Source organism: Loxodonta africana, chromosome 6, assembly GCF_030014295.1.
Source record: "Loxodonta africana isolate mLoxAfr1 chromosome 6, mLoxAfr1.hap2, whole genome shotgun sequence".
Taxonomy (NCBI): domain Eukaryota; kingdom Metazoa; phylum Chordata; class Mammalia; order Proboscidea; family Elephantidae; genus Loxodonta; species Loxodonta africana.
In genome coordinates, this window is record NC_087347.1 from 44,565,694 (window position 1) to 44,577,836 (window position 12,143).

General features: G+C 41.2%; 2 protein-coding genes across 5 annotated transcripts in view; one reads left to right on the plus strand and one right to left on the minus strand.

Moving 5' to 3' along the window:
• The window catches only part of STRADB (STE20 related adaptor beta), a 31,021-nt gene extending 20,465 nt beyond the window's left edge, over positions 1-10,556 (minus strand). Inside the window, exons 1-4 of one of the 3 annotated variants that reach the window (XM_023542355.2) lie at positions 10,352-10,556; positions 7,140-7,245; positions 5,351-5,431; positions 1,091-1,190 (exon numbers count right to left, since the gene is read on the minus strand). In XM_023542355.2, coding sequence (XP_023398123.1) covers positions 1,091-1,190; positions 5,351-5,431; positions 7,140-7,151 — 193 coding nt within the window. In that variant the 5' untranslated portion in view covers positions 7,152-7,245; positions 10,352-10,556. Of the gene's footprint in view, positions 1-1,014; positions 1,191-5,350; positions 5,432-7,139; positions 7,246-10,351 lie in introns of those variants that run through there. The other 2 variants (XM_003406135.4, XM_023542358.2) reach the window with 2 other exon arrangements.
• A 249-nt stretch (positions 10,557-10,805) lies between these two features.
• Positions 10,806-12,143, plus strand: part of TRAK2 (trafficking kinesin protein 2) — a 69,591-nt gene continuing 68,253 nt past the window's right edge. The window contains exon 1 of one of the 2 annotated variants that reach the window (XM_010602479.3): positions 10,806-11,016. The gene's annotated coding sequence lies outside the window, so the exon portion shown is untranslated. The other variant, XM_064286810.1, reaches the window with a different exon arrangement.

A 12,143-nucleotide genomic window follows, 5' to 3' on the forward strand; every position in this document is an offset into this window, starting at 1 on the left:
CATGTGACTTAAGCTTGGCCACAGGAGGATGAAGTGAGTGACATAAAGCAGCAAGGTCGGTCAGAACTCACTGCAGTGGGGTCCAGTGTCTGATGGTGGAAGTACTCTCCTAGGTAGTACCCTTACCTAGACTGCTCCTATGTTATGGCCCTGGCTATGGTTCTAGTCACTCCATTCCATTTCATTTCTTCCAAGTCTATTTTTCTAGCCAATTATTCGGTGAGTTAGCAATATTGTTCATAAAATTTCTTTTCTGCTTAAGTTAGCCAGGATTGGTATCTGTTGTTTATACTGACTAGAACATCTGGTAGACTTTTCCTCATTCTTCAAAATCCATCTTCTTCTTGCCATCTTTCCTAACTTCCAGAGGTGTCTGGTTGGATGCTCCATCTTCTCTGTTCCCATAAAACTTAGCACACATCTCTGCTACAGTACTCACTAGTGTATAACAAAGCTATCTTACTCATTCACTTTCCCTGAGAAGATATGAGCTCTATAGGTGTTTTACACACCTTTATATCTCTAGCACTTAGCATAGTATCCGGTTCGTAGTATTTAGTACATGTTTCTGAGTATTCAGAGCAAATGCTTCTTATAAAACTCAGTAACTTATATGTAGTTATAATCAATAACCTATTCTGTTCCAAGCTGAGAAAGGTTTCTACTACAAATAAGGTTTTAGTTAGTCTTTAAGTTAAAAAGAAAGTGATTTGATTAAAGGACCATGACTTGAAAAGATTCATATGATTGATTTTAATTCTTACTCAGTATAAATTATATCAATAAAATTAGAATATGCCCACACACAAAAAAAAACACCCTACAGATAATGAATATTTATAGATTATTTAGTATCTTCCTTCTCTAAAATACTTCTTGGGAAAGTAAAAATTTGAGACAGTAATCTTGAGAAACATCTAGGCTACTATTTTAGGACAGACACAAATTAATGGGTCCATTTGACTGACACAGTTAACATTTAGTTTTATGCTGCAGGTGACAAGAAAAATATACCTGCTTATAAAATGATCTTTTTGTCATCAATTTCTAATAATGAAGGTCCAATTTATGTTAATTCCAGGATGATTACCTATTTCCACTTGAAGTTCATAGTGAGAAACATTAGTGGAATTTATCACTTCACTGGCTCCAGCAGACAGAGGTAACCGGGAGAGGGTTGGCTCATCAACCTGCAGTTTTTTAAAAGATGAATACAAGATAGGTATAAACTTTTTTGGTTCCCCAATTTTGTCCCCCATCCTGCCCCATACACAATACTGATACTGTATTTTCAAACACATACATGCTCATTAGAAAGGCATTAAAAGATAGCTTCCAAGACTGTTTTAAGATCCAAAAGGAGTTTATTGTTAATGATTGATGTTAGAAAGTTATTAGCCCATAAAGGGGAAAAGGACAAGAAAAGCAGATTTATAGGTAACAAGGAAGACTTCCCAGTGCAATTTCCAGTAAGCATATTTAGGAGGAGCTCAGAATGGCTGGTAAAATTCATCAGGGTATGTGATAAATACATCAAGGAAAGAGCTTCAGGGATCTGTGAGGAATACTCTATGCTTGTGCTCTTGGTTAAAGTAGTTGCCAGCTATATCCATTACACATACAAGGTACCTGCTCTGCTTATGGAGGTGTTAAAATTTAAGGAACAATACGCTGCAGCATATTAAAATTGCTGAAGAAATTTTCCACAAGATGAAATAAATCAGAAAGGAGGTCAGAAAGAAAGAGGATTCTAAAAATGTTAAGGTGCAGGAAAATACTAACAAGAATATAGTGGCAATGAATTAAGACACACACACGAGAAAGAAGAGGCCTAAACCACTGGGAATATGATAGCCATGAAGAGCTCACAAAGGACACCAGTGCCCCAAAGGGCACTTAGGAGCTTTTACAGGCACCAACAGGTGGCAGGAATCTTGTTACTGCCTCCAAGGTGGGGAGAAGGAAGAGCGGGAAAAAATTACATTACTATGTGCTAGGAATTGTGCTAATTACTTTTCACATCCTTGATCACTTTTAATTAGGAGAAAGAGATGGAGTTTTAAACAGTGAAGGAAAGATTACATGTTCCATAAACTTTTAAGATAGTAATCTTGAGCCCCTGGTAAAGATCCTGAAGGAGAATTTTGTTCAAGAGTGATGGAAGATTATAAAAAGTAATTATACAATTGGATATAACCCCAATGAAGAAAGAAAAGAAAAATCTAAGTACATCAACTTAGTTTCTTTAGAACAGGTAGTCTTCAGACAAACTCAGGCTTAAAGAATGTTTTAAGAGATGGAAAGAAGAACACTGGCCACACACTGTCCATGGAGGGGGAACGTAACCTTTGAAGCTTTAACTTTTGTAGCTTGGTTGAAGAGAACACCCCCTGGGTGGAGAAATACCCATGAGGCCTTCCCAGATATACGTCTTTAAACTTTAATTTATTTGTATTCTCTGTTTTGATTTCATGATCAGCAAGTAGGTGGTCATTTGATGCCCACAAAGGTCTGCTTACAAAAAAAGAAAAGTACCATGATGCGAGTTTCAAGTACTTTGTTACCTGGCATTAGTTCTTCATTATAAATTAAACTGCTTCTAATAAGGATTTGGTTTCCCATGGAACTTTACTGTAAGGAAAGAATGGATTCATGATGCACTTTAAGAAAACTGTATCTATAACACTGTGGGTTTATGTATCACTCTAATGAGCTTGGTTAATATGGATCTTGTGCTGAGACATGGATTCACTTTGAGTTTGCTGACAAAATCCAGTTTCTGATCCTGAGAGTCTGAGGAACAGAAATTGAATCCTGGTTCCATAACCAAGGCAGTAAATGGCACCGTGTGAAGTGCTTTTGGAGAGATCCGGTTGGGCTTTAACTTGTGGTGAAAAATACCCTTCTACACTATTATTTGCTGTGACAGAGCTCTTTCTCCTATTTGAGCTCTACAACCCTCAGAAATATTGTAGAGAACATTCCTGCATGGGTTGGAAATAGGACTAGATGGCCTTTAGGGAATTACCACAATGCCAAAAATATATTATTTAAAGGCAGCAGCTGAACTCAAGCATTGCAGTCTTTCATTCTATAAAGGTTAATTATAGAAAATGGGCTTTTCTGCAGTTAGAGGGGTTTCCAAAGTTATAACCCTTTAACCCACTGCCGTAGAGTCTATTCTGACTCATAGCGACCCTACAGGACAGGGTAGAAATGCCCCATGGGGTTCCCGAGGCTTTTCTGAATATCTTTAATGGAAGCAGACTGCTTTCTCCTGTACAGGGCCTGGTGGGTTTGAACCACTAACCTTTTGGTCAGCAGCCAAGTGCTACCAGGGCTCCTTCAAGTTTTTAGCCACTGTGCCACCAGGGCTCCTCAAAAGTCATAGGAGACACAAATCATTTGAAAGCCAGAAATGTCCTCCAAGGATGATACTTTAATACAAAATTTAATCCTGTCTATAGGGTCCAGGCCAATGGAGAACTACAAGTTGTCCAAATAAAAGACAACAAATGGTGTTATTAAGCATGGCTCAGGGAGAGCCAAGGAAAGTTTCTCTACTCACCGGAAGCCAGTCTCCAGCCTGGTGTCAACTTACATTATACAACATCTCCGATTTATTTCTCCACAAGAGACTTCAGACAGGTTATAATTTTGCTTCCCACATTTAAGATTCTAGTCTAATTCCAATGACAGACAGAGGTGGGAGATTTAGCTGCTTAAAATATAAAATGGCTCTAACATGGAGGTTTGAAAGATTCACATAGCACCTACAGAAGTTTCTCAAGTTCTAGGCCTCTCTCTTGCTAACAGCACAGGGACAACAACAAACGTGTCTCTGAATGCTACCTCAACCTGAAGCGTAGTACTTGAATGAAAACTAGGGTTGGATACTACATCCTATCATACAGAAGGACAGATGACTAGAAGACTCCAGAGTATTAGTGAATGAAAACTAAAATGACACATATAAAGACAACTGAAGGCAGAACCAGGATAAGTTACATACAGGATTAATTGGGTTTATTTTATAGCAAATAAGCATTTTCAAGGCAGGCTCCATTTTGTAGTATAAAGCAAGGATTAAGGGGTGGGGGCAGGAATATCCTAGAGAAAGAAATAGATTCCTAAGCATGTTCCTTTAAAAATTATTTAATAATGACTATGTATCAGAGATTGCCCAAAGGAGATAAAGATGAATAAGGCAGGATGCCTGCTTTCATTAGGATCACGTTATAGTGGAAAGACATATACACCATTGTGAGATAATACGGTAACTGCCCTTTTACAGGAATGTCTAAGGTAAGTGGGAGCATAATGAAATAAAAGCTGCAAGAGGAAAGGCTTCAGAGATGTGATATGCAAGCCAACTCATTATGGGTGAAGAAGAATTTACGAGACAGAAGGAGAAAAGTATTTCAAGCAAGACAGAATATTATGTGCAAAGGGTCAGTGGCGAGAAATGAAGCTCAAAAGTTAGATTCCACACAATTTGACGGCAACTGACAACAATATACCATGCCAAGAAGTTCAGACTTTATCCCACAGGCTTTAGGAAGCCAATGGAAGTTTTGAAGTTGGAAAGGGACGTAACCAGACTTATACTGATAGCAGGGATGAAAACTGATCTGAGTGGTAGGGAAAGGCTGCAGTGTGTTTAGAAGATTAGAGGCAATAAATCTACCTGCAGAAGTCCAGGTGAGAGATGATGAGGCTTGAGTTGTAGCAGGGTCATGTGAAGGAAGACATGGACTTAAGGGCATTTCAGAGACAGACTCATAAGTCTTGGTGTATAGCTAAATGTAGAGGCAGAAGCAGAGTGAGGGTAGCTCCCAAATGTATATTTGGGGTGACTTAGTTTTTTTTTTTTTTTTTTTTAGTAGATGAGTTTTCATTACCTACAGCATGAATACAATGGGCTGGTGAGATTTAAAAGAAGATTTAAGTTTTAATCAAACTGAATGGAAATGCCTTTGAAAAATCCAAATGAGAGGTATTCCAGACATGTCTGGTGCCCAGGAAGGAGTCTGAGGATACAAGTAAAATTTGATAATCATCAATCCGGCTTGCTCCCAGGGCTCCTGCATAGCCAGAAGGAAACCTGGGAAAGCTACAGGACGATCTGAAATCTGTGCAACTAAAGCCATAGGAATAGGTGAAACTACTTAGGGAGAGCTGATTTAGGCAGAAAAGAAGAGGCCAATTGCAGAATCTTAGTGAACAGCAGGAGTACAGAAAGAAGAACAGTAAATGACACTATACAGAAAAAGAGATTAGGAGAAACAGGAGTGAATGGTATTGCAGAAGGCAAAGGAGGAACAGTAATTGTAGTGAACCATTTTCTTACCAAGTATTGATGGATACTGGTTTCAGACTGTTTTTCAGGTCTGAGTGATTCAACTCGTGTTCGTGAAGTACAAAAACAATCCTGGGAATTTAGAAATGCACTAAGTAAGTGAAGAATAAGTCACAAGGTAAATATGGGTGGTGCATGGATACAAAAAGATCTGTTAACTGGGGTCGGGAACAGAGAGAAAGGGCAGCATACAGGTACCTAGAACTGAAGCCAGAATCCATGCAGTGGAGGTACTCCACATGGGGCAGAAGGGAGAAGGGGCTGCGTGTGCAGAAGACAAACTTCTCATCTGTTAATAGTTTTACTTGGTGCTATCTCTGATCCTTGCCCTCTCTTCTTTACAAGTCACATCAATTCATTTTTACTGCTCATGTTAATTTTTAACTCTCTCATCATCTGTGAAGTTTTCTTCTGAATATTTAACAAATATTTTGCTTGTACTCATTATAATCATTTTTATTTTGATTCTCAGATTTTTTTCTTCTTAAGTGTAGGAACCATTTTTGTCTACATTAAACCACATATTGAGTATATTTGGAACCAATTTTGTTTCTTAAGGTGATAAACATTTCTAACTCCAACTCAAAGCAAATTAAAAGAAAGAGACATATTTCCATGACCACAACTTAAAATTTCCTGCACTATGACCCGTGGTCCTATTATAGCATATTGCCAATATACAAATGTAACATTTACATGTGATTTATCACATCTTCAAGTAGTAGAGCCAAGCTTGCCTTATACTATTTAGGAAGAAAACGGATGTCAAAAGTATAAACAAATTCTATGAAAGAACTTTTATAATAAATTATTTTCAAGTATTGAACAGTCATTTTTATATGAACATTAATGTACTAATATCAAACGAGTCTCTTAAAGTAAGTCCATCAATATGCCTACCTGACAACCCTTTATGGTCAGTTACTTAGAAGTCAAACTTTTAAAATATGCCAAAATTTCTCACTAATCAAACTTCTCACTTTCTCAGTCTCTATCACTGATAGTTTAAGTTGGACTCTCACAACTTGTATACGTTATCAGTCTACCACAATAATTTGGTATATATTTCTATTGTTTTACATAAAACTCACCCTGAAGGACAGAAGCTAACAATGTCAAGGCAGCTGTAGAACAGACTCCTTTGCAAAGTTTTACTGGTTTTTCTAGGGTAACATTCACAATAAAACAGTTTTTGAAATAGCTAAAGATACTTATTGCTGCTTTTTAATTGAAAATAACTACGAGTTATGTTACCTACATATTTGGTATTTATCAATTCTTTGCAACATTTACCCCAAATTTTTATTTGATTTAAAGTGAACACCATGGATATAATGTAAACAGCAAACAAGCTGGCATCTATACATCTTATTACACATTGATTCAAATGTTTTTTTAGTGGTTGTTAAGTTAAGGGGCTTATTTTTAACACAATTTTGCTTGCCTTTACTCAGACGAAGATTTGTAAAAGGAATTTTTGGAAGATTTAAAGAAGAAGGCATAGCTAACTGGATGGGGGAGGCATATCTAGGTACATCACATGTCTGAGAAAAAAGGGATAAAGGAAAAGAATAATGAGTATGTCAGAAAGGTAGAGGAGAAGCTCTTTTTGAAAGAGACATCTCAATAAGAGTTTAATTTACTTCTCAAGGCCAGAAGTCATTGAGGTCAAAACAACTCATAAGAATATCCAATCAGAACATGCCTTTTGTATGATTCTGCACTAATATTTAACTACTCTAATGACACAAAATTAGATCCATGTTAACAAAAAACTTACCAAAAGAGACATTGAATCGCTTTAGTTCATAGAAAGTGACAAAAATACACCTATTCCACAGTAGATTTTTGTTTTATTTTCCTTTCCAGATGCAGAAATACCCCCTCTAAAAAACAAAAGCAAAATAATGCTCAGATTTACATAAAAGTTTCTTGAAGAACTATTTGCCATAAACAACCTGTTGCTGACTCAGGGTGAGCCCATGTGTGTCAGAGCAGAACTGTGCTCCATACAATTTTCAATGGCTGATTTTTTGAAAGTAGATCACCAGGCCTTTCCTCCAAGGTGCCTCTGGGTGAACTCAAACTGCCAATTTTCAGGTTAGCAACTGAGCGTGTTAACCATTTGCCCCACTTACCCACTTGATATTTAGGCAGCTATCCCTTGACACAAGGACTGACACAATTCCTGCTAAGTGTTTTCAAAGAGCATTTCTGTTAACTGAACACTATTTGGATCTGACAACGTAACAGAAGAGCAGCGTGAAGTTGAAGGGAGGCTTTGAATGCTTCCAAAGTCTCAATATACTTGCATTTCTCCTTCCCCATCTTGTCTGTACTACTATTTTAAAAGAACCCTAGGCAAATGTGAAAGGAATATAGGAAAGCAATGTTCGACCCAATTTGATACAAATGGTATCACTTATAAGTGTACCTCAAGACTTCCAGGGGTTCTACCTATAAAGTAAACTTCAAGAAGTTCCAAAGCTCCCTGGTCTCATTAATTATCTTTTAAATTATTTGGAATCTCTGACCAGCAAATTTGGAAACACATCATATCATGTTTAGAAAAATGATAAATGCAACTTTTTTTGTTTTCATGTGAAGAAATATTCTGTATGCTGAATATTTTTCATGTTATAATTCAAATTCTCAATTCTATTCTTGGAATTTGTTAACAGATATGCAAAATAACTCATGTTCACCTTTTTTTAATAGAGTAATAATCTCAAAAGGTTTAAAACTGTAATTTCTTCAGATGCTTCTATATTGCTTCAGAAACCAAAAACACCACCAGAAGTTTCCATATCTTTCCTAACAGAAAGGGTGGCAATGTTCTAAATTTGCTAGAGCTGGATGTTCTCTTCCACTTAACCAATATCACCTCATTCATCTAAACTGTGCTTCATTATTTTATTTTAATAAACTCTCCAAATTTGATCATGGTATCTGCAAATATGTGAGTAAAACAAAAAAGAAAAAAATTTTATAAACGATAGATATTAATTATAGAGCAATATCCAATTTTTTTTCTGAGGAAAGATGTGTATTCAGGATGTTCACTACAAATCAGAGGTAGAAAATGGGATGACGAGGGACCTGAAAGGTTGAGTATTCTGTCATTTGCCATTCATTATCATCAATTTAAGGTACTGGGGTCTGCAGTGCTACAAAAAGGGGAAAAATAATATTTGCCCTGTCCCTCTCCCAGGGTGGTTGAGATCAAATGAAAACCACTTCAAAGTGCTCCTAAAGACTAAACATTGTATCAATAGAAGAGCTTGACAGGAGGTCCTGAAAGATACACTCAAATATTATGAGTGGCAGTGCAAAATGGTAAAATTCATTTGGTGAGCAAGTTGGCAATGTTTCAATAACCATAAAAATATTCATATCTTTCGATCTGGTAAAATTCTAGTAATCTATACACCCATAGAAAGTCATTACATTGCTATCTGTATTCATTCCACAGGTGTTTACTGAGCACCTAGCAGGGACCAGGCACTGTGCTGCACACTGGGGGCCCCCCGCTTGTGATCAGGACAGACTGAGGCCCTGCCCTCTTGTAGCTTACCTTCCCACCAACACACAGGTTAGGGATGTCACTATTAACTGAATTTTCTGGTTATCACAGTTTTGTATCCTGCTTTTTCTCACTTGGTAAGTTCTTCCTCACAGAAAAAAAAAAACTTCAAACTCCATTACATTAGGAAAACGCACAAGAAACAGACACAATCTGTGAGGCTTGTTCGTACTAAAGGGCTTGTTCCAATGGGATAGTTTAATCCCAGAGGTTTTTGCACTCAATACGCCAAAATGATTAAGGGATAATTTCACAAGACGTTTTGAGGTCAAGGCAGCAGCTATGCCTGTTAATACAGTGCTGCACAGGGGCTTGCTGTCATTTTTCTCCTTCAAGCTCTCGCACTATGTATGAATATAAATCCTTTTCAAAAAAATCATACCTAACAGATCTGTATTTCTACATGTGTTCACAAGTACATCAGTGTGGTCCCTTGCCCTTGTATCTAAAAAGCTAATTATGACAAGCCAATTTAATTTGTCCCATAACGGAATGGTTTGTCCGAAGGCTTTAATCCCATAGGTTAACACATTCTGTGGACACCAAACGGTGCATCTATTTACAAAAGTCGGGTTTTGAGTTAATTTAAGCATACGAAAGAGACCATTGTTATAGAAATGCAAAATAACTATTTAATCCCCTTCGTTGAACTTTAAAATTGCAGTAACTTCCAAAGTGATCTTGGGAACCCGTAAAATCAACAAAAACTATAGCGACACACAGCTCAGTAAAAATTTTCAAACTTGGTATCGTGACTCACGCTTTCAACAAGTATTTACTGAGCGCCTACAGGGTGCCTGGCGCTGTGTGACAAATCCTGATCAAGTTTTGAGGAAAAAGGTACTTGACACAAACCCACGAGGGAGAAAAGGCAAAGCTAAGGCTAAATACGGAAAACAGAATGACGCTTGAGCGTTTAATTTTGTAAGAAGGTTCCTTTCTAGTCCGGCTTTTGGAGGACGCTGCTGCGAACTCACAGACGGTGGCAAGAGATACAGAGCCAGGGCCAGGAAGTTTTTTCTGCTTGGGAACTCCGCCAGGCCACGAGCGCCGCCAAAGGTTAGAGCTGGGGGCACAGGCGCCACCGGCCGCTCCGGCCCGCGCACCTGGCGCAGGCGACCCTCGCAGGCACCGCCCACCCGGCACGCAGGTGCCACCACCACCCGGCCGGGCTTGGGGGTGGCCGACGGGGCTCCCGGCAGATCCGGAGATGCGCGGGGCGCAGGGGCGTTCGCCCCGCGGGGCGGGACTGCTGGCTGGGCTCCGCGGCCACCCGGCCTCGGGCTCGAGGCGGGGCGGCGAATTCTGGCCTCGGGCTGCTCGGGACGCGTGCGGACCGAGCCGCGCTCCCTCCCTTCCCCGACCGGCCTCCGGACCTTCCCCGCCCCGAATCGGCCTCCCCTCATTACCCTGGCGGCGACCACAGCCAGCGACTCTCTTCAGGAGGCCTGCGGCGCGGGGCCGGGGTGGTCGCGGGACCCCAGGAACCTGGAATCCCGGCCCGCGGAGGGGCCAGGCTAGTGTCCGAGGCCCGTTCCCTCGTGAGCCTGGGGGCGCAGGAGGTCGGGCACGACAGCGACAGGGGCCGTCGGCCTGGAACTCTGCCCCTGCCCCAGGCAACCCGCGGGGACGGGATTCGCCCCACCCCGGCCCCGGGTCGCGGCCCCGCCTCCCGCCTCAGAGTCCGGCCACGAGGGGGCGGGGCCCTCGAGCCGGGGAGCGGGGTAGAGGGGCGGACGAAACTACTCCGGGCGGTGAGGGGGCGGGGCGGACAGGAGACTACACTTCCCGGCAGGCCGTGTGCTGGCGCCGTGGAGGCTGCTGGGAGAATGGGTCCCATTAACGTTTCCCTAATTGTGTGGGGGCTGCTATTGACAGGGCGTCGCTGCAGAACCCAAGTCGCTGAATGATGATGTTGTGAAGTCACCCGCCAGCCCCTGCCGCGCCCGGGCGGTTACTGGCAGCGGCGGCAGCGGCGGCGGCAGCTGCGGCTGCTGCTCTCAAGCTGCCGCCGCTTTAGGAACTTCTTCCTGAGGCAGCGCAGGCAGAGGACGGAGGAGCTGGAGTCACTCCCGTGAGTAGTTTTCTAGCGCACGACCCGAACTTGCCCTTGCCAACTTCCCTTGAGGGCCGAGGACCCTCCCTGTCCCGCACCGCTCTGCTCCTCGGAGGTCACGCGCGGAGACTGAGGCAGGAGGCAGGGTACGGAAGAGCTGAATCCTTCCCCGCGTCGCGGTGGGGAAGTGGGTCGTTTCCCAAGTGTGGGTGGGAGCAATGATGGGCTGTGGCCTCCGGGTTCACCTGGCTGCACCCCGAAAGATTGGCAGCCGCTCATCCTCCGCCGGACGGCATCCATCTGGAGCTCCACCCTTGAGCGATGAGCAGCTTCGATGTCTGGACGTTAAACCTTAACCCTCGGTCGCCATCTGTGATGTGAGCGAGAGGAGAGGATATTGAAAAGAGCTCTTTTTCCGTGTAGAGCTGGGCTTTTCTTGCAGTTGATTTTACGCCAGGCATCTCACGTCTTTTAAAACAAAAACGGCAGACTTTAGTTTCAAGCGTAAATAATGGATATTGACAGATGTCTTTTTAGTGCCAGGAAAAAGATAATCTCCCAAACACTTTCAAAGATTTCTGGGTCATAATAATAGAGCTGAAGTCCCTTGCCCATACGCCTTTATACACAGTGCCAGGAAAAAAAAAAAAAAGTTTTCACTGTAAATTCATCGAGCTAGACTGCACTATAAGAACCAACTGAAATAGGCCCTTCCAGTTTTTTTCGTTCATTTCAGTAAAAACTTTCCCGACTTCTTGTTGAATTGGAATTCTGAGCTTCAGTGATCTTCAAATAGCATTTTAATACTGGTGACATGACACTTCAAATTGTGAAGGACATTTGATGGTGAGGAAGGGCAGGGATGAAGACACTTTATCATCTCAGCAGTTACTCTGGCTTTCTATTTTTAAAATAAAGTTCAACAAGTTAGCAAGCACGTAATTATATGAAAGACAGTGTTTCATTATATAACACATTTTATTTTTATTCATCCAATAGAAGAGGTCAGAAAGAACCAACTTTTGAATACAGTGCTTTCAATCTGCCAGGCACCCCCATTATGAACTCTACAAGCATTAGCTCACTTAGTCATTATTCACAACTCTCTTGCCCTAACCTGAGACTCAAAATTTTGCTAATGTAAC